Source organism: Leptosomus discolor, chromosome 3 (assembly GCF_034619465.1).
Source record: "Leptosomus discolor isolate bLepDis1 chromosome 3, bLepDis1.hap2, whole genome shotgun sequence".
In the NCBI taxonomy this organism is placed as follows: domain Eukaryota; kingdom Metazoa; phylum Chordata; class Aves; order Leptosomiformes; family Leptosomidae; genus Leptosomus; species Leptosomus discolor.
The window spans coordinates 5,484,139-5,506,186 of record NC_141393.1 but is presented as its reverse complement, the minus strand read 5'-3'; the positions used below and the strand labels follow the sequence as shown (position 1 = coordinate 5,506,186).

At 44.2% G+C, this 22,048-nt stretch overlaps 2 protein-coding genes across 3 annotated transcripts in view; one reads left to right on the top strand and one right to left on the bottom strand.

The window, feature by feature from the left end:
- Positions 1 to 4,751: 4,751 nt before the first annotated feature.
- On the bottom strand, positions 4,752 to 14,316 carry AP5M1 (adaptor related protein complex 5 subunit mu 1). Its single transcript, XM_086462207.1, has 8 exons — positions 14,249 to 14,316; positions 9,735 to 10,380; positions 8,001 to 8,228; positions 7,423 to 7,562; positions 6,587 to 6,672; positions 6,369 to 6,484; positions 6,011 to 6,107; positions 4,752 to 4,926 (listed from the first exon to the last, which is right to left on the bottom strand). The coding sequence occupies exons 1-8, from the start codon at positions 14,314 to 14,316 to the stop codon at positions 4,844 to 4,846; spliced, it is 1,464 nt and encodes a 487-aa protein (XP_086318333.1). The 3' UTR covers positions 4,752 to 4,843.
- A 237-nt stretch (positions 14,317 to 14,553) lies between these two features.
- EXOC5 (exocyst complex component 5) overlaps positions 14,554 to 22,048 on the top strand; it is a 28,615-nt gene continuing 21,120 nt past the window's right edge. For both annotated transcript variants that reach the window (XM_086462019.1, XM_086462018.1), the window contains exons 1-2: positions 14,554 to 14,580; positions 19,426 to 19,517. In XM_086462019.1, the coding sequence (XP_086318145.1) occupies positions 14,554 to 14,580; positions 19,426 to 19,517 (119 nt within the window). The remainder of the gene's footprint in view (positions 14,581 to 19,425; positions 19,518 to 22,048) is intronic.

Sequence of the window (22,048 nt, the reverse complement as noted above, 5' to 3'; positions counted from 1 at the left end):
TTCGGGTGGGCTTGGTTTTCTCCACCCTAAAAGACGCTCTGGTAATACCTGGTATTTTGTCCATGGTGACTATTCGGTAAATCCTTGCTGCAGGTTCAACGTGGTCCGCATTCAGATCCCAGCCCGAGGACTAAGGCGCCAATGGATGATAGGACATCAGAAGGCAATGTGGGGGACAGTGACAGTAAAATAAAGCTCAGAGAACTCCATCATAGGAAAGAGGGGGAATAAGACCAAATTTCAGTATGTTCAGAAGGTTGTTAAGTGGGAGTCTATAGGCAATAAGTTAAAGGCTGCCCAGGGGAGCAGGTATTTTCTAAAGCGTTGCCATCCTCTAAAGGATGAGAGAACAAGGTGGTGGTGAAGGAGACAGAAAAAGTAGTGAAGGAGAAACATGGACCTTCAAGCTCAAATAGGACAAAGTGTGGCAAATTTCTAGGCTAGCGTGAATAAATAGAGGACAACTGCCATTGAATGTTTAATGCCTTGTTATTTCAATGTTTACTTGTTAACAAAGTAGTTAACATGGGTAAAAACAGGATAAAAATGCAGAGGAGGGAAGGGCTAAATTACGTTTAAAAAAAAAATGTAGCTGCTTACAAATTATCTGAAATAACAGGATTTACCCCAAGTACTTGAGAAACTGGCATATACCATCTCGGAGCTGTCACCTAATACTTTGGGACCCTGATAGGAGGAAAGGGCTCCTAGAAAAGCACCAAATTACTGAGTAGTGATAAGCAACAGCCGGCACAGGTTCGACAACATTGAACCGTGTTAGGTGGGCCAATTCCCTTCTGCGGTGAGAGGAACAGGCCCTGTGAATTTGGGGGGACACAGTTGTTCTCTCACATGGGGACACTGGTGATGCTTTTGACTATGTCTCCCAACATGACTAGCAAGCTCAGGAGATAGGTTGAGGTGATGGTGGTGGGAGGGTGTTGCTGGGTGCCTGGGAAGCTGCTCTTCAGCAGTGGTTACCAGTCAAGGAAAGTTGGGCTTCCTGGTCCTGTCTTGCTTCTGGTACAATTCAGGATTTGGAGCCGGAGGAAGACACCTTAAGAGATCCCTCTCCTCACTGTGGCAACTTGGTACAACCCTTTGGACAGAACACTTTGAGGAAGAGCCAGGCTACACCAGGGTTAGCAGGGCGATAGGGGTGAAGAACAAGGGAGATTTTAGTGAGAAGCTCCAGAGTTCTCAGAAGCTTTAGAGTGTGGACATTTTTCTAGAAATGGGGGCCATGTGGGTTGGGGAGAATCACACCAGCGCCAGGTACTCCTGCATTTTTGCTCCTTGTGCATTCAGTGATTGCACTGGTCCTTCTGGCCACAGCAATGCACACCTAAGCCACTCACTAGGTCTTTTTGACACACCGCGACCCCTTTTTCCTCTCACCCTGTACCAATGGCATCTGTTCTCACATCCACACCTCTGCACCTGCTTGTGCTGGCACATCGACTTTCTTTTCCTTTTCTGTTTTTCCTGAGACATTCAAAACCCCCCAGAGGGGTTGAACGAGGGCTTCAGCACCTTCAGTAATTGCTGCTTCTCAGCCACTGCACCCTCTGTGAACTTCATCAATGGATCTTCCCCATTTCCCTCCACACCTTCCACAAAGTGTTAAATAACATAGTCAGGCTCCAAAATATGTTTGATGATGGTTCCCTATTGCCACTGCATTTAGAAATGTCAGCCAGTTTTTACTCTGTTTAGTGGGTTATACATGGATTTTGCATTATTTTCTGAGAGGTCTGTTACATCAATTCGCTTTGCCAACTAAATGTGCGGTTTCACCTAAAAAGTTTGATAGCGTATATTTGCTTTAAATTCACGTTAATTGGCATTACTTACAGGACCCCAAAATTTTAATGAAATGAAACAAATTCAGTTTATTAATGAAGTGAGTTCTATATTAACTTCTTACTAATTTATACCCATTATTTTGTTCGGGAAAAATGTTGGGTTGACAACACTATTTAAGTCCTTATGTTTATTCTTGTCAGTTATTTGCATGTTAGTTTTGTTCTAGCCCTCTGAAATGCAATACCAAGTCTGGAGAACTCTTTGGCCACCTCTTTTGAAAGTCTTTGTGCAAAGCTACCTGCATAGACCTCATACAATCTATGAGATGGAATTATAAGCATTTCCAGCAGCAAGCACTCTTGTAGAACAAACAGCCCTCTGTACCAAAAGAGAGATCTTATTTTTTGCCTTTAACACAGAGTATTTTTAAAGAAACTGTTGTATTAAAAGAGCTAAAGGAACACCACTAACACAGGGCTTAATCACCTTTAGAGCTCACCAGAACTAGTTAGATACCACTTCTGCCATGGAGTCCTCAGGCTCACATGAGCTCTCAATCCTATCTTCCTGATTTAGTTTTTGAAGCGTTTTTCTCCCTCTTAAAACAGGGAAAATGGTCAGAGCACGTAGAGAAACAGTGAAATTGTCTGGGGAACTACAAGGGAGACGCACAGAAAGGTCCAGTCATTTATCACTCCTCGAACTCGGGCTTCCAGTGTTGTCTCCTGTGTCCCCATTTGCTGCCCAGCCCTGGAGGCACCCGAAACCTCTACCCACATCACTCGTTCCTCTCCATGCCTTGTGTTCTGCAGGTCGTGCCTAAGAGTACCTCATCGTGATAGCCCTGAGTTGCAAGCCATCTACTTTACTAAGCTTACTTTGCGACCTTGCTAAGATTGATGAAGCATCCACGAGAATGAGCCCTTCCCCTTCCCAAAAGCCTTCAGGCCAGGAGAAAGGCTTTGTCTGCCTCCTTCTGCACCAGCGTGGGCGCCTCAGGTTTTGGCTCAAGGGGTGTGCCAGTTTAACCTGATCTCTTTCGCTGTCCTGACTCGTTCCTGGGTGCTTTCCAAAGAACAGGGCATGCTGCATGCTCAAGCGTGCCAGAGACCTCAGCCACACTTCTGATAACAAGGCAGACCCAGCCTCCTTTCCTCGCTTCTCTTACTCGAGAGCCCTCCCCGAGCAAGGGCAGAGCAGCAAGAGCAGGCTAGAGTTATCATCCAGAAGTTTATGGAGCAAACCTCTGTAATAAATCAAAACAGATGACGGCTTGCATGAGAACTGCTCAGGGCTGGAAGAGAAACATCACTCACCCCTCCCTCCATCCCAACCTGCACTGATAGGTGAGTGCAAAGTAATCTGAAGCAGCAACCCCCTCCCGCTCCCGAGTACTGCAGCTCTCCTAACCTCGAGAGACTTAAAAGACGCGGACAAGAAGGAAACAAACGGCCACGTGATTTGGGAAGGACACCCTGCTATTAAGTGCAAGGGGATTCTCTGCCAGTGTGCTGTGATTTTTGACAGTCCCACTGTTTCATAGCGTTTCCTTGAGGAAATACTGCAAAGAAGAAGAGCCATTCCTCCACGGAATGTGCAGGACAGACAGCTCCCATCTTCCTCACGGGTAGGGGGAAAGCAAACCCCACACGCTGAAATCCTGGGGTGGGCACCCGGCATACAGGACATGATCTACATTCTTCCAGCAGAGAGACCCCCTCTCCCCACTCACATTGTGGTGTTCAAGGCGTGCAGACTGTGACAGGTAGGGGCTGGATTCCGGACGAAATCATTCATTCAAGCCTGCTAACCGAAATGGACACATCACCTGTGTGAAATGGGTCAGCGCATGGCTCGGTTCCCTAAGTTTGCATAGCAGTTTCAGCTGAACGGCATGTGAATTAATCCACCCTTTAGAACATTTAACCAACCAATTAGATTACTATCTCAATCTAAGCGTTTTTTAAATTATAGCTTAAAACTTTTCCCCTTACATAATCACTAATCTTATTTATCACACAGTGTACAGTTAAACAAGAGGTACGGCAGGAGCAGCCAGCATGCTCGGTTATTAGACGGCATTCTTCGCTTCTTTTGTGCTGCTCTCCAGGTTCTCTCGGTTTTTCACCAGCCTTTCAGAATTTGCTCATTTCCTGATAACTCTCTTAAAAGTCTGTTTCCTGTGTTCCCGCAGATACCAATTTTCTTTTCAAAATCAGAGGTCTGCCTCTGTAAACCGAGTCCTTTTCTTTTCCACCTATTTTTCCAGGGAAAACGGCTCAGTGATGTTTTTTGGAACCTCCAGCACACTTAGCTGGTTTTTCCTGCTAAGAGCTAGTCTTGTGATTTGAAAAACCAGGTCCACACCTCTGGATCCTCACTAACACTAGCTATTAGAGCAATGCAGTTCACAGGCACGTGTGACAGGGAACTCACCACTTCTGCTGACAGAGGCAATAAAGACGCCTGTATCGTCTCCACTTTGAGCAGCCCCGCTCACGCCATACTCCCTCTCTTAAAATTCTTGTGAATTATTGACTCGTATGTACTCTGTACACATCTCGTGAAAATAACAGAACTCTTGCTTTTAACTGTCCTGTTGATCTGGGATACAGTCAGATTCCTATGACTTCAGGCCAGGAATAAGACACTGAAAGCTTTCACATCCCATGAGCTCTCTGGTTTACAAAACCAGTGACGTAACTGGGAGTCCTCCTGGAAGACATGCCCAATCGCACCAGCCTGTACCTGTATCACTAAGTACGTCTTTTGTACCAGTTAATGTTAGAAGGGAAAGTAAAAGTGGCCACGGCAAGCACATTTCAAATAGTCTTCTCTAAGCTGCTATCCAGGACTAAACCATTTAAAACCAACTCATGTTTTTAAGAGAAGTGACCACTTTTGTTCTTCCTCAACAGGAATTTTTAAGCAAACATACAAAGTGCAAGTGCTGGAGAATATTTATTTTCACCATATCACGACATTACTCTCATTTGCTGTCTGTTTTGTTTAAATACAAAAATCATTCACAAGCAAATTAGTCAAGTGAGATTTTGTACACCATAGGTGCTGGGGCTTTGGAATTCCAGATGTAGTAATCGGAAGAAATCAGTTCCCGGGCTAAAAAAAAAAGGAAAACAGGCAAGAAAAATAAGCATTACAGGGTGCCTTACAATCAGACATTCCTTCATCCAAGTTAAGAGACTAATAATCCATCCTTACTAGTTTACAGAAAAGGTATAATGGCCTCTTTAAACTGTAAGACTCTTATTATTATTTGAAAATCGTTTCTGATAATGAGACATTTAAAGTCTCAGCTTCAATTACCTTTACTAATGTATCAGTCATGAGCTTAAAATTCAAACAGAGGTTAAGTCAAAAGCAGGTGGATGGCTTGGATTTTGTTCAATGAATATAAATTGCATACTCAATATAAAACACACAGTATGAAAATGTTGCTGCTCTACGTTCAGTTTAGGACAGAATGTGACCTGTCACAAAATGAGCAGTGTAGATGACAGTTTTCAAAAGGCATTTACAGACTTCTGCTAACATGAGTGACAGAGGTCGCAACAGACAGACAGCTACAAACAAAAACACTTCCACTAGACAGATTTAATGAGCGCCTACTGTGCTCCCAGTCAGGGTATTTTTGGTGCAGGCTTGGAAGTAGCCACGTGTGAACTCAAGAATAAGCAGATTTGGTCTCTGCTCCACAGATTCCATGTAGAGCCACATCCACCACGGGATGACACTGGCAGCAACGGTCTCACCTTGCGAGAGAGCCGAGTTCTGTACCCGGGTGTTGCCAATCCGCAAATCACGTCTCTGACAAAAATGTCCTAAACAAGGCCCAGACTGCAGAGGGGCCACCTCTGCCCCGCCGCCCAGTAAAAGCTCTGCCGTTACGCAGAGCGTCGTAAAATATTGCAGAGTGAGGAGGAGAAAGCTCAAGAGAGAGACTGACTTTGTAACTAATAACAGCTGTCACCTGAAAGGGAGCTGCCAGTCCCTACTCCAGGGATGCTTTAAGCATCACCAAAAACCAAAATAAAATACAAAGCACAGAACAAAATTTCTGGGATGTCCCAAGCAGAACAGGAAAAAGCTTCGTCCAACTTCAGCCACATTTTAGTCTTTGATATCCAGTTCCTAACTTCAATACGTAGTTTCAGTTAAATAAATGACATTTTTAGCAACTCACATGCAGTAATTTTGGGTTTTCCTGGTACAAAGATCTGAATAGAATGCTGGTCTACGTAACATCCAGTAAGTGTAAAGTCTGGGATCCTAAAACACAGCTACAGAAAGAGAGGGAAAACATGATCAGATGCATATTGTCATGCTTGCTGTGCAAATACTGGCAATCTGTGTTACATGCTCTTGGTGTGCAAGCGTACTCCGAAATGACAGGATGTCAAATCCTGTAAGCAAGAAAACTGGAGTTTTCTGCTGAGAACAAAGAGGCTAATATATGTCTGATTTAAAATCAACATACCCTCACAGCCAATTTAAGATAAAAAAAATCACCAAGGCCTCTTTTCACAGAGCCTGCGACTTACTTTTACATAAGCGGTGTTCCCAGTGCAAACATAATCAGTCGGGTGCTCTTTGCCTGCAGTGCCAAAAGACACGGTTCCAGTCAGAGAAACTTCCAAAGATTTCGGGAACTTCTGTCCTAAAGCCAGAAACAGCACCTATAAGAAATTATACAGCCGTGCCTACGCTATACAAAACTGACGGGGGAGGAAGTAAGAGTGCAGAGGGGTGTTCTGCTTACCGATGACCCAAACCAGTAGGCTCTTCTCTCGTGACAAATCCAGTTGGCCATAACTAACTTTGTACTCTAATTGAGCGACTGGGCCCCTACGGTATGACAGAGGAGACATAAAGCCATTGGAATTAGTATAATTTAGTATTTGTTAACACCCATTTTATTAAAAAAAGCAAGAAAATGCTGAAAGACATTATTTCTGTGCACCCAGACAAATCATACCTATCTGAGCACACTGCTAATTTATGTAAAGAAATTACAGAGCAGGAGAAAATCACCGTGGTCTCAACCTAGTAATCATATAAAAGCTGTCGATGTTTTACTGTCTTTGGTTCACTGATAGTGTTTTACTAACACTATGATCAGCATCAGCAACTTTGTATCATTTCATCTTTAAATTTTCAGGATAGTTATGTGCAGGGTATCATGGCAGTTGTCAGAGAGGCTTAAATGAAAACTATCGTTTTAATTTTAAATAACTATATTTTTGATAAGCTGATCTGTAGCTAGGATTAGCAGTCTTAAGGAACAGGTAACCCTGGGTTGGAAGTGATCTCGAGACTTAATCCACCTGGAGGATTGTGGCAGCGTTTCACGTGAAAAAAATACCACAAGGAAAGAGGTTGCGCACAGAAGTGTTCAGAACGTTACCAAATATTCTGGCACGATTCTGTATTCTGAAATTACAAGAAGTCCAAGGGGGCTTCCCAACATTTGCAAGGTCAGTGTCCACTAGTAGTACTTTGATGGAACATAATCCATTATATTGACTCCTGACAGGTTCATTTCAAGAAGATCAAACAGAAACGGAAGAAATTTATTTATGATTTCTTTATTCTTACCTGTTGAAAAAAGGTATATGAGCTTCACAGTACTCAAAAGAGTTCTTTATGCTTTCATGAAGCTTTAAGTTAACTGTTATTTTTAACTGTGATCCCTCTTCGATGAGTTGGTAAGATCCCAAAATCGGTGGAACAGGAACCTGGAAAAAAACTATGTTCATTCTCAAGATTAATAACACCATCATTGTAAGATCAGCCATATACTGTTTTCATTGCTAAAGCACTTTAAAAACTCATATTAATTGCTGACTGTGCCAAACTCTCCAGGCTGCTTGCGACACATAGATTTGTGGTATGTGCACTTGACATCTCAGCCAGTACTGATTTTGTCTAATTCAGGCATCTAAGTGGTTCGTTTAGAGTACAAAAGGCCATGCCAAGCTGCCAAAGGTCTTGGCACCTCCTAAACAGGACTCGGATGGCTCAAGTCCTGAAGTGCCTTCCAAGCAGTTTATTATATATAAAAAATTCTACCTGCCTGTATCAGACTGAAACTCATTCATTCATGTTCGACCACACAGGTATTTTTATTCCTGGTTTGAGGACTGGAAAATAATGAGGGTCAGGGATGTGATTACCTGGGAAGTGTAGTAACACAAGTTGAATGAATCTGAAGGAGGAATGAAAGGAAATTTGTAAGGTCCGCTATACACAGAATCATCCAGCGGCTCGACACTGCTGGACAGCAGCATCGCGGGGTCAACGGAAGTCACACAGTGATGGACCACGATATCTTGGAGCGGAGGACCATTAGCCGGGAGATTCAAACTGAGGGTTACGTTTGGGGCAGACCCCTCTACGTCACACTTGAAAAAAACAAAGTCAAGAAGTGATTCTAAAATATCTCCCTCAAGTCAGAATTAGACGTTCAAAAATCGAATACAAGCGTTAAAAACACCAAAAAAATCACACTAAAAGTTTCCAGCTGGCTTCAAACATCAGTACTGACAAGTACTTCCAAAACAAAGTCCCTTTCCCATTTCTGTAGCCTTTCCCACAGCAGGGCCAGCGATGCACGTCTCTTAATTGACAAGCACTCTTTAGCAAGAAAACCGCAGACAAGCAAGGCAAGGCCTTACTGGGCAGCTCCATCACTATGAATGTTACATAAACACACTTGGTGATAGTCTAATTAATTCAGTTACTTTTACAACATCCGCTTAATGGATTCAAGCCTGCTATTAATGGCCACTGCGGTCCCATGTCAGCTTTCTCACGGCAACCATGTGCAGCACATCCATTGTCTCATCCCTCCGTGTGCCAGCTCAGCAGTGCACGATTACACCAGGGCTTTCTTCTTATGTAAGGCCATCCACTCTGCAAGATGACCTAGAAACTTGTCCCCTCTGAGAGCAGGGAGCTGTTCAATCCCTACCAGCCTGGCTGGTGGGAAATAACCCAGGTCTTTGGAAGCGCAGCGCTCAGGTTGGCTTCTTTCGAGGATGAGTATCCCCCCTCTTGCAAATAACTAAATTACCATGATCCGCTTTATTAGAAGGTCCTTCTCCTCTTAAAACACTGGCAGTTACAAATGCAGTGTGCTGGTGTCCTTCCTAAGCATAACTCAGGACAAAAATCTTCAATACATCCATTATAGAAAACAAAAATGTTAACGTATTTCATAATTACTATTGATCTCTAGTCAATATTCCCCCAGTTTTTAATATTTAACGATGAAAACCATTGTCACACACAAAAACATTCAAAGTAATTATACAACCACTTTCTTTCACCAGATACTGTATCAACTGTTCCTATGTCAGCAAAACAAACAACATTTGTGGATCCAAAATGTTGTAATAGAATAAAGTAGGACAGAAGATTAAACTTTCGTTTGGTGGGGAAATTAATTAAAAATGCTCACGTAAAGACACTTGTAGAAGACTCAATTCAGAAATTCTGTTTCTAATCATTATTCAACACATTGCTTATTAGATAGCTGGAAAGAAACTTAGTGTGAGCACTAGCACTTAGTCTGTACACGCAAAGACTGTATGAAATTATTTCTCCCTATTTCATTTAACGTAAGGAAACTTTGGGAAAATACATGCAATGTAGCTACTGCTGGAAATTTAAGTCCCATAAATAATCACTGAAAAAATGCATGAAGCATGCACGAAAAACCCAGTAAAGATCAAAACAAAACCCACTAATGCATCTGTCTAATATGTAACTGTTCGTTACACTTTGAAATATGACAGTGCTGTAAATTCACTGCTCACACACCAAAGCACACTGGCATGAGTATTCACTTTCCCAGTGCGCTTGCACGAAAAATACTTTGGTCAGACTGGCACGTCAAAGGCTCTCACCTTGCAGCTGACAGCTCCATAGACTTGCCAGGTGTCCACAGCGTCTCTTTTGTCATACTGCGTGCACTTGACCTTTTCAGTGATGCAGACATTAACCTGAGGTTTGCCTTTGTACGTGCTGGATCTCCAAGCTGGTTGGTTCTCATCTGTGGGCAACTCCTGAATGTCATCAAAGGAGCTGTTTAAGCTGCGTATGTTTGTGTTTAAGGGGGTGCCAAGAGGACAGGCCTGTATAAGCAAATTTCGAAGCTGGCCTATTTTCGCACTCATCTCAGCTTCATTTTTCCGACTTGGAGAGATGTAGTCCCCAATGCCTAACAGAAGAGCCAGCCCTTGCGAGAGCCCACGAACGGTGAGGAGGGGTGGCCGGGGCTCCAAGGTCTCTTCAACTAGTGGAACACACGCATATATCAGACCACTCTTCTGAAAAGCAAGCACAGGCCAGAGATCCCCTCCTTCGGTGCGAACCGAATATACCGACGAATGATTGATGCGAGTACAAGTATCTCGATGCTCCACAAAAATGTGGTCATCTACGAGTCTCAGTTCAAAAAGCAAGGCTTTAAGGAAAGCGCTGTCAGACGGTACGGGCACGTGTGTTGACCCGTTGAAGGTCTCGGCACGTACTTCAACGGTGGGGTAACGCCTGTGACACGGAAATAAGAGTGTTTTAATGCCTCCCATCTTTCCCCACCCAAAATAGCACACCGACAGAGCGCCTGGAAGCAGAACCACACAATCCCTCTCGTGGCTGTCAGAGAATGCAAAAGCATTATTAAAATCTTTGGAATAATGATACAATCAAGGATGGGTTTTTCTTTGGTATTCAGACAACTCCCAAAGGACCCCCTGGTCCTAGAGGTAACCTTGTGTATGTGGAACCCAGTGAGTCCTGATAGGAACAGTGATGGGATCGGAATCTAAATCACTGCCAACAGAACTATTCCATGAGTAACTAGGATTCATTCTAGCAGGTGGATTTTTACTGGAAACTTTGAGCAAATACATTCACTCCTTTTTTTAATAAAACGTGTCTCTGTCTACCCTTCCTGTTACACAAAGGTACAGGACGTTCCAATGACACTAAGAAGCCATGCACGGCTCACACCAGTGCAGCGGAACTTCAGCGGCGAGAAACTTCTAAGAGGAGAGGCCGCATGGAAGATAAGTTTTCAGACACTTAAGAAAACAGATGTCCCACATAATAAAATTCAACTACAACAGCTTTTTGCCTAGAGATAGTATGCTACTGCTACAGCTTTGCTACTCTACTAAGCCCTGTATTTACAAGACAGTATCATGGAAGTTACTTGTATACAGGTTTTCCAGTGCTGTTCTGAGCTCACACAATTGATCTGCACCAGTTGCTTTAATTGATTAACAAGATTAACTAAAAATCTTTACAGTATGATAAATCCCAAAAGACTTCACTGTACGTAAGTCCAACTTTTCCAGCAGGGCTGGGGGGCGGGGAGCAAAATGGATTCCACACTCCATGTGCAATATATGTGACTTAAAGCTTTTGTGACTGTTTCATCATTTCATTTTTTTCAAGTATTTAAGAGGTAATCATAATGCCACGGAGATGCAAGGGTTTGTATATTTTAAAATTGCCGTGTTGCATCAATGTGCATATTTCATCTCAAATTTCCTAGAGATAATGTTTGAGAAAAATCACGCTAGCTGTTTAATGCTACGTCTGGGATTTTTTTCTCCTGAAGCAGTATTGTTTTTTAAAGGAGAGAGGGATGAATTTCTTCTCAAGGTAACCTAAGTCTATCAAGGGGAACTGAAGAGTTGTCTTTTAATAAATAGCTGAGAAAAGAAAAAAATATTACTTCCACTAATGCACTGGTTTTCACTTTTTTTTGGAACTACAGACTCCCCCGAGTGTCTTTCACACTAAGTTTGATAACAGGCTAGCTTTTCTACATTCTCTTTTGTGGATTCTCTTAGTAGTTATCCACAGACCCTCAAAGAGCATTATCACAGGTTACTTGCCAGGCAACTAGTTGAATCACCTTATGGCAGTTCTGTTCTCAGGCTGCATGTTTGTTTGTGCTCAGAGCCACGCTTACACGCAAACACGTGAGAAAAAATGCACAGATAGATAAATGCCTTAATTTATTCCCCTTTTATACCATCTTTTTCAAGACACACTGACAGTCTGTCTCTTAAATTGCCACGGAACTTGTAACCCCAGCACTGTGGTACTGTTTTATCTGTGACCTCCCTATGTAGCATTCCCTTTCTGCTCCTCAACACTTGCATGGTTTTTATCCTGTTGCCTCGAAGTCTCACCTACATCATCTTTTCTTGACTGAGTAGCAGACTCTCTTGCTGGAGGCACTTCCTTAGGCTTATTTTCAACGACTGTGCTTTTTTCTTCGATTCTTAATTGGGTATCTACAGCTTTTCTTTTTTTCCTTTCTTTTTCAGTAAGGAAAAAGCAAGCACAGGCAGAGAGAAGCCAGAGCTAGGAGATCCGTAAACAGGATACAGGCGACAGTAAAACACCTCCCTACAGTCTCATGTCTATTTTGAAGAGCAAGGAAACAGAGTGGTTTTACAGCTCGGAAATTTATGAAGACTTCCAGGGCAAGGTTTGTTGATAATAGGCCACATGTAACCTTGCTAAGCATCTCCTATTTTTGGTCAATGTTTTAAAAACAAAGGAAGAGAAGATATTTCTGTCTAGTTTTGTCTTAGGTACGTCCCAATCTGCTGCTCTGTTTGCTGAAGCTGTCCCCAGGCCACAGCAATCTTCTCCTCCCACTGAATCTTCCCAGCTTTAGCTGAGTCATCAGATGATTAGTTAGCCCTTCAGATCTCAGTTTTTCAGTATTCCCTTCTAGAAAGTCATGAAAACTTAAAAAGATTAAAGTTTCCCGGGATGAATGTGCTTTGGTGATTCAAGAGAGAGACCATACTTGTTGCTGAATTAAGTTATGATCAGCTCAAAAAAAGTGGAATGCTTTGATGTCCCAGATGTCTTCTCTGAGGTTAAAGATCAGGGCTCACGTATCTCCAGCTGAGTGCGTAAGTCCTGAAACCAACAGTTTCCATGTGATCCGGCATTCTTTATATTGTCTGCGCGCTTTGTTGAATTTAAGGTCAGTTAGGAGGATAAACTTGGGGTTTCCACAGCCCTATTCTTTCCTCTGGGAACTTGAAAGATCTAAGTCTGGAAATCACTTGAAGTATCAAGTATGGTTTGCCCTTTTCAAAGGAGCGCTATTCCTTGTCTCTGCCGCTTACTGTGTGACAAGTTACTTCACATATCCCTGTCACCAGCCCCTCCCCGCTTCCTCCGTGGTGATTACACTCTCAGATTTTTTGGGACAAGGCTTTCTCTTTCTCTCTGTTTGTAGAGGGGAGGCCTCATCTCTAGTCCTGTAGGTAATACAAGAACTATAATACTAATCCTAAAACAATCAGAGGAATGTCCAATGCAGAGATCTGTCTGCACCTGAAGATGGAAGATAGTCTACTAGCTCTTTTTTTTTTTTTTCCCCGCCTCCTTCTAGGTTCTCTCCTCAGTTTTACTGAATTCAGACTAGGATTGCACATCATGTCTATTATCCAGGTCTCAGTATTTCTCCTTTCCCTATCCCCCAGTTATTTTTCCTCTCATTATTTGGAATTAAGTCCTCTGAAATCACAGAGGGTACAAGGAAACACCAACAAATGTTGCCAGACCAACAAAAGCAGCCTGCCTAGCCCAAAGTCTTACTTAAAACTCTGTAAGAGTTCCAACTAAAAAGTCCTCCTTCGGCTCACTAATTTAAAAAAACACTTCGCATGCAAAAGTTATAATCAAATTGAAAATGAAATTTCTGCCTGAAAATACTGTACTTTTCACATAGTTACAGAACAATACGAAGAGAAGCATAATATAACCAAAGAATATGCTTTCTACTTTGCCCGTTTTGTTCACCTGACAGTATTTCACAAACACCTTGCTCTTTTCCACATTAGCATAGCGAAAAGCTAGGTAAAACCTTCACAATAACCAACAGAAAGAGGAACAGAGAAAGGAAAGTCATGTGCAAAATGCAGAAGAAGTAAAAAAAAAAAAACAAAAAAACACCCCCAGATTTAGGCGGCTGTGAAAAACAATTATCTGAACCTACAAATGTTCAAAATCGGGTTCAGAACCGTACAGCGGCCAGAGGCGCCCTGACGAGCGAACGGTTTTATTCAGCATCAGACTATTCCGGTATTTTTGCATCTCTTTCGGGGCCCCGAGGCTGCTCTGAAAACACCGGCGCCTCCGCCGCCCCGCCAGCTTTCTCCCTCCCTCGCCCCCCTTACCGAGGCCGCCCGCCCGGGGACAGGCGCAGCCCGGGGAGAGGCGGCCGCCTGCCGGCTCGGCCACAAGACCCCCGCCGAGCCCCGGCCCCCTGAGGGCGCTCGGCCCGGCCTGCCCCCCGGGCCTGCCCCGGCCGCCGGGCCCGCGCCCATCCCCGCCTCCCCGGTCTCCGCCCGCACCCGGCCCGCCGCGCCGCCGTTACCTGGAGAAGAGCACGGTGCCGCCGGTCCCGGGGTCGTGCCTGAGCAGCCACAGCGCCCGTAGGGCCATGGCGGCGCCGGTGGCGGCGCTGAGGGCGACCGGGGCCCTGCCGAGGGGCGTCCGCCACCGCCGCACGCAGCTCCCGGCCCCTCCCCGGCGGCGGCCGCCCCGGCGCAGGCCCATTTCCGGCGGGCGGAGGCGGCGCCGCGGCGGCTGATGCTGCTGCCGGGGCGGCGGGACACAATGGGCGGCAGCGGCGGGGCGGCGGAGGGCCGCTGAGGGAGCCCCGCCGCCCTCCCCACGGCCATGGCTACCACGGCCGAGCTCTTCGAGGTGGGTGCGGGTAGACCCGGGGCTTCCCCGGGCGGAGGGGGCCGCGCTGGGCCCGGCGGCGGGAGGCGGCTGGCTCTCTGGAGGGGATGCGGCGGTGAACCCCCCGCCGCGGCGCGGTCGCCCCCCTCACCGGGCGGGCTCCTGCTTGGGCGAGGGGGGAAACAGGCCCGGGGTGAGGGCGTGTGCGGGGGGCGAACGGCGCAACGCGGGAGCCTGAGGAAAGGGGGTGCCGGTGTGGGGGGCTGAGGAAACGGCGGGGAGCGTGGGTGATGCCCCGGGAGGATGGAGCCCCTCACCTTCCCTGGGGCGAGGGCTTGCGGTGCCCCTGAAGCCTGGGCCTCCGTCCGTCCCCTGGGGTTCCCAGGTCTTTGTAGAAGCTGGGGTGTCGCTTTGGGCAGGGTGACAGGCCGTGCCAGGCCCGGCCGCCACCCTCCTTCTCCCGAAGGAACACACTCAGTTGATTCCGCCACCGTGGTATCTTAGCGTAGCTTCTACTTTTCTGAATAAGGAAATAACTTCACCCTCCCTTTGGCCGCTGCGGAGCTGAGGCGCGAGAAACCAAACAGCTTGCCCAAGGCCACATGCAACCGGGGCAGGAATAGAGCAGGAGTCTGGCAAATTCTTCTCTCCTGACCTGGACCGTGGGCTCTCATGATGTGTGTGACCTCTGATTAACAGAAAGTGCTTGTCCCTGCTTGCTGGGGCATGGGGATGTGGTGTCGTTACCAGGTATCCGGTATGTGCTCTCTGAGTCACTCAAGAGCCGGTTGTTCATTCGGTTGTTCATTCGGTGTGTTAACTCTGGAACGCGCTTTGCCCAGCCCTCAGGAAGGTCTTCCTGTTTCTCTGGAAGATCCTGTATCTGTCGTTTATGTAAATGTATTGTGAGCGCTTGTATTTGTGAATCGCTGTTACAACACGAGGGTTATGACTCACATTGCCCAGCTTGGATGGTGTAAAAAAATAGCAAAACTAATATACCGTGTTCTAAGTAGCTAGATGTCAGGTTTTATACCCTCTCCACGCCTTTCCAGCTGTCCTAGGAGTCTGTTGATTTCTCAACCTGATGACAATGCAGCTCTGTGTTTTGTGGGATGTTGAGTGTGAGATAACTTGGATGTGGAAAGAGAACTGTGTGTTTTGACTGCTTTGGGCCATGCAACAATTTGTTCCATTTTGCAATAGCAATCAAGGTGAAATTGCAAAGTAGGTGAGACTTTTGCCTAGACATAGGGCTTGAAATTATGTTTTCCAGTGTGGAAGCCAGTATTTCTTTCTCTTCTGCTCTCGCTTCTCTTTCTCTCCAAAGGCAAGAGAGGTTCTGTTGATCTTCGCTGAATTAATGCTGCCTGCTCTGTTGGAAGGCACTGCCATCTAGGTTAGAACATGGCTTAGCTGCATACTGAGGGTGGTATGGGATTGCCATGTCTTCATGAATGTGTGTTCAAAAGTCATTTTCAGTATAGATACATGACGTTGTGTGGAAGGATCGGTGTTGAAAATGGACACAGCATGGACTCGCTTCTCCCTCATAGAACTCAAAGTGTAATTGACTTCTAAACTGGTTTTTAGTGTGGCTAGGTCCGGTTTAGTTTCATTTATACAGACCAGATCAAACCAGGTTATCACCAACTTCAGGCATATCTTCCTATTTAATCAGCAGTATTGGCTGAATGGATGGGATCACGTTAATTCATCTAGAGCTAGAGGGAAGTTCAAAGCTGCGAAGAAATTGACTGTTGGGGCTCATCTGATAACAGGCAAAGGACTTGCAAATGACATTTGTAATAGCTGATTTTCAGCAGTTTCTGCAGAACTGGATAGGAGACTTAAAATAGGAATTAGGCTGTCAGCTATAGGTAGCCCTGTTATCAAGATAGCATTAAAAAAAGCAAATGTATGTGGAAGATACAATATACAAACCAGACTAAAAAGTTTTGGATTTGCAGTGGACCCTGTGAAATCATGTCTTAAAAGGACATCGTCGAACTTCATTTATTCTTTATAAATCAAGTAGATTATTTTTAGCACGCTTTGTGAAAATTTGGAAGAAAAGGCTCATTTTGTTTCTGTTGGTCAGTATTTTGCACATAATCATATCCCATGCAATTGCTATTTCTTAAATAATACAAACCAGGGTTTATATGACTAAGAAAACTGAAGGACAGGTCTCCTCTGTCAGTGAAAACCAGGTATTTTCCAGGTTATGCCCCTTTAAAATATTACTACACCTGGATATAGCCGTGATTCTGCCATCATTTAGGTCTAACTGAACTAATTAATGCTCTTTGATGTGTCAGCTTGTTAAAACAAAGTGCAGGTTTATAATTTTTGCAGAATAGCAGATGTGGGAGAAGGAGAGAGGCAGACTGGGAGACGGGACGAGCGTTGGGGAAGAGGGGGACACACGCGAGTGCCCGTGCTGCGGGAAGGGCAGCGGAGGGGACTGGGCTGCTGCTGCTGCGGTTTCGCCTCCTGGCTGGTTGCGGGGCACTGAGTTTGGGGTCAGCCGCAGCGTTTGTTGTCATGTGCCCAGCTTGTTTTGGGGGTACAGGGGAGGGAGCTGCAGGTACTCTGTGTACATGTGCGCTCGAGGGAGCTTTAGAGGAGCATAGGGGCATAATGGATAGAGCAAGTTTGGCATTATCTTTTTTTTTTGAGGGTCTGGGACATGTTTATCGGATTTCCTTAGGAGTGGAGGCTTTGGTAGGCTTGCAGAAAAACTCTGTAAATGTTTTGGGGGAAAAAAAATATTCAAGGCCATTATGTGTGTGTAAGTGAACTGTCTCTTAGTGTGAATATCTGAAGGAAGGGAGATGTAGAAAGTGTTATATACACACAGAGAGCATCAGTAAACAGTGCAGCCTTTATGTAGGGTTCTTCCATAGCGCTGTACTTGGGATTGGTATCCTCGTAACTAGAGTGGTACTCCAGCTGAATTACGGGATCTTCAGAGGAAAGATTGTCGTTGTGATTTTCATATAAAGGAGAAGTGCTGCGAAGAGCCATAAGGTAATTAGGAAGCTGGAGGACTCCCCTGAAGGGAATGTTACTGTATTGAATGGCTCATTTCACCTATAATTAAAATTGCAAAAATGTTCCCAAACATTTAGATGTAAAGATGGCATAAGGAGAGAATTTACACTTGGTATGAAAACACTGCGTTATAACTTTTGATGAAAAGGATTCACGTGAAGGAAACTTCATGTTGTGTGTCAGGAAGAACTGGGTTAAAGAGATGAGTGATTTGTGGAGAAATGGTTTGTACGTGGTGTCACCCAGTTATTTTTGAACCTTAACCGAGGAGGCTGAGCAAAGCACAGTTACTGTAGTCAGTCTTTGAGTGAGGAGTTACTGGGTGATCTGTTGAAAGGGTGAAACTTCTGTCCCGTGGAGCAGGATTCAGCGTGTTGCAAAGTATATTTAAAAACTTTTATCTTTCTGTTTAATGTCTGGGCCTGACTGAATAGGGCATAATGTGTTTCTGAGGAATGACAGACCTTGAACTGGCAATGTTTGCTTTCCAACCCTTGTTTTTAGTTACTAAAATAACACTATAGTGATGGTTTTTTCCCTCCTACTACTTCTGACAAGGTTTTCGACCTATTGATACAGGAACCAATTTGATACGTCTGGAGCTCTGTTTATTTTTTATTGGTTTTATTTTTTTTTTAACCCAAGCTTTATCAAAAGCAGTGGTGGCATGTTGATGTTTCATTGTTGGAAATGGGTTGTGGCAAATACCACTGTTAACCGGAGCCACTCCCAGCTCTGCATTGGGTTGTGTTTCACAGTTTAGAACCATGGCTGCGTGTAATTTCAAAGCTTTCTGAAATCCTGGTGGTTGTGTGAATACTTTGCTTACTGATTTTTAGATGTGCTGATGTTGGCACCTAAACAATGCTGCTAGATTACCAATGAAGCTGAAGTGATAAATACTTTGTTTTTTAGAGGATAGGTGTTGGACTGTTTTGAGTATTTAATATTAACTATGTGAAGAAATGTTTGAGCTGGTTTAAGTATTAGGCCAACTAAAATACGAGGTCTTAGTTTTATAATGAGGTCTCTGCCTGGGTGGAGAAATAATCTTAACTCTTCACCATTGTGCTGTGTTTTTATGGAAGATCCAGCAAATATTATGGAAGAAACTTGAGTAACCTTGTGATTTTAGCATCACTCATGCCCTGTTTTTCCATCTTGGGAAAGTTAAGTCCATCATTGTTTTTATGCTTGCTTTCTGTTTTTTTTCCTTTTTATCTGCTTTGTTTCTCCAGCTGCAGTTTAGTGTTGCATAGTGTCCAGCGGCAATCGCGCACTGGTTGTGCCACGGGGCAGTGCCTTGGTCAGTTCTGCTCGTGATGCCATGTTGTGAACTGCATCAGAGAGTTGAGAAACTGCAAAGAAAACTTACTTTTCCACATAATTTTTTAGGCAGATTCCTATCTGATATGCTGCACAGGTGAAGGCTGGGTCTCGTGATGTAGGATCTGAAATACTACAAATCAAATTTGTAGCTGCTGCGTGGTTCAGGTGCTTTGTACTGACCAGCCGTAAGCTCAGCTGGAAATAAGGATGGGTAATTTAGAGCCAGCTCTTCACAGACCTGCAGCAAATTCTTTGCTAGTAGTCTGGCAATCTCTAGACTAGATATTCAAACCCACCATATTAAGAAAACGGTTCTCTGTATTAAATATGTAAATGTTAGAGGTGACGGGGTAATTGTCAACACCGTGCTTGCTCTTGATTGTAGTAAAGCTTCTGAACACTTTCAAAATGATGTGTAAGCAGCTGCATACGGAACAACCTGCTGTGGCACATTGTAAGGAGTTTTTATTCTGTGAGTAGGAGCCTTTTGTGGCAGATGAATACATTGAGCGCCTGGCATGGAGAACACCTGGAGGAGGTTCCAGAGGTGGAGAAGCTTTTGATCCGAAAAGGTAAAATAAAATTGCATAATGGTCAAAGTGAATGTCTCTCTAATTGTACTGTTTTATTACACATATAACAAAAAGCCTGTATGTAGTGTTGGTGTGTGTCCAAGGAGGTTTTCATTTGGGAGAATTGCTAGAATTTGTGACCATGAGCCAATTATTCGGAACTAATTATTCAGTAACAAGAGTAGGGAAAGTCACTTTCTGATTTAGGCCTTTTGAATGAAGGAGAATTGATGTTGTTTGTCCTTGTCAGACATGAATGTTCCAAAGCACTAGAGTTGCTGGATTAAGGCATAATATGAGGCTTCACCGCTATGATAGTTAAGTCAATTTAATGAGTTTCTTGCTAGTTTAGCTCCCTGAGCTGGCTTGTTGTAAGACGCAGTTGTTTACAGTCCTGATGCAAATAAAAGGCACAAACAGGTAGGATGGGAAGAAAGGCAGGAACATGGCACTGTTGACTTAGATTGCTTTAACCTGAATTTGTGTGATTGTGTATAGTCTGAATCAAACAGCTTGCTGCTGCTGAATGGAGCTGGGCTTGTACCCCTCTTTCTTGCTTAGCTGCACACTGTGATGGCTCATCTTGAGCTAGCTCTAGGCACGTGATCTCATGATAAGCTAATCTAATTTACTAAAATGTCAGAAAACTAGCCTGATTAAAAAAAACCCAACAAACAAAAACCCCAACAAAACAAACAACTTTTTTTTTCTAGTTGGGTCAGCAGTTTGGAGGGACTGTAAAAGCCTGGGAGCAGGTGCAAAGGGAAGAGGTGGTGTGTCTCTGAGCTGGTGGTGAGAAGGGATGTGGGTGTGGAAAGGAGCAAGGCTAGGGTAGGGGAAGTGGGGAAGGAGGAGGTAGTGCAGAACCTTCTCTTGTTTGTGGTGAGCTGGCTTGGCTCTGTGGAGAAACCTCACCCTAAGAAGGCAGCTCTCTGGTTACTGGACTGGCACTGGGTGACGTCGGTAACTCGGATGCACAGTTTTACACAGCAGTGTTCAACATCTAAGCTTCTGTACTCCAAACTTCTGAATCTTCTTTAGTTTTGGAAGGAGTGACTCTTTCAAATAGTGCTGCTTTTTAGCTTTTGTACCAGTATTGGTAGTCTTTCTAGAGACATAATTAACTTGTTTTCATTTTTCACATGGTTATAACTTGGGAGGTAGCAGGTGCAATAACTGTTCCTTAGTGACTTCTCATCCACGTGATCTTATTTCAGATTGAGATTGTTTGTAGTAGCCTGAGCTAGAACTCTTAAGAAGTTTAGGAATTACTAACTTCATAAACAAGCAGTTGTTAATTTAAAAGCAGATATGAAATGCTTCATTAGCATGGTCAAAGGATGTTCCTTCTGGAGCAGTCTGGCTCTTTGGAAGCGTGTGAGAAAAGGAAGGATATTGCTGGAGTTCTCGCAAGATGCTGAACCCTTGACATTGAATCTGGGGCCTGTATCCCATGCAGAGCTTTCCAGGGTCCTTCCTGTTTAAATCACATGTAAACACACAACATTGCTTCCTGTAGCTCTTTCTCCACCGTTGTACATAGTATATGCTTTAGGGTAGTTACTGGTTTGTACCAGGACGAACTCAGTTTAACCTATTTTCTATATTTCTGCTGCTTTGCTTGTGTTAACTTCTGTGATGCATTTTTGTATTTCTCAGGACAAGTGGGATAATCCTGCAACAGTAAATATTTTTCTTGTGGGATCCTCTAGTATCGGGCAGGGAGCCAAAATTAGTATCAAAAAGAAACAGAGGTTTTAGTGTATGTTTTTTCTTTTCTGTTTTTGGAAGGTGATGCTTTTGTTTGGTAGAATGTTGGAATCTTTTATTTCTGAGAAACCTGACCAGCAGCTAACTCTTCTGCTTGAGCATTCTTTCCTCTCTCAGTATATTGAGTACTATTGCTCAATAAGTGCTGAGTTGTCCCAATATCTGTTTTAAAAACAAGCCCCCTCCAACTGCACTGAATCAGCTTGTTAAAATGAGTAGAAACTACCTGCACTTCTCTAGGCTTTTGTTTGAAAGTAAGTTTGTGTCACTATTGTTTAAATTTTATTTTAAATATACTTCTGTAAACTTAAGTCTGTTCCTTGTGGTTTTCTGTGGAACCTAAGGCAACATGCTTACTCCTGGGCTTCTGGCAAGCAGGAAGTGGAGGAAAGAAGTCATGAACATCTGCCCCAATCCAGTTTTCTTCAAGTCACTTACTGTTGTAAAAATATCACTTGAAATAGGTTTTTAGACCATTACAGTGAGCAAAAAGGCAGTTTGCATGCTCCAGCAGCAGGGTAAAAGCTAGTCATTTTAGCAGCAGAAGTCAAAACTGAAAATTCAGTGACCCTCCATGGAACTGGAGTTGGAATCCCATTAGTATTGTTTGGGTGAAAGCTCTAGATGTTGACCAAGAGAGCTGCTGTAGTTGTTGCTGGGAAGGAGTCGTGTGAGGGTAGAACAACGTGTTTACTTCTCCCTTCTGGTTGCTGAGAGTCTCCAGCCTGGGGGGTGGGGAGGGTGGGGGGGGGGCAGGAGAG

Bases quoted from the DNA above. Each gene is read 5' to 3' on its own strand.
- AP5M1 (XM_086462207.1), bottom strand. From the start codon at position 14,316: ATGGCCCTACGGGCGCTGTGGCTGCTCAGGCACGACCCCGGGACCGGC. The intron at 7,563-8,000 runs GTAATCACATCC...GTTTTTTTCCAG, and splicing joins TGTGTTACTACACTTCCCAG to GTTCCTGTTCCACCGATTTT. The intron at 6,673-7,422 runs GTAAGAATAAAG...GTCATACCGTAG, and splicing joins CATATACCTTTTTTCAACAG to GGGCCCAGTCGCTCAATTAG.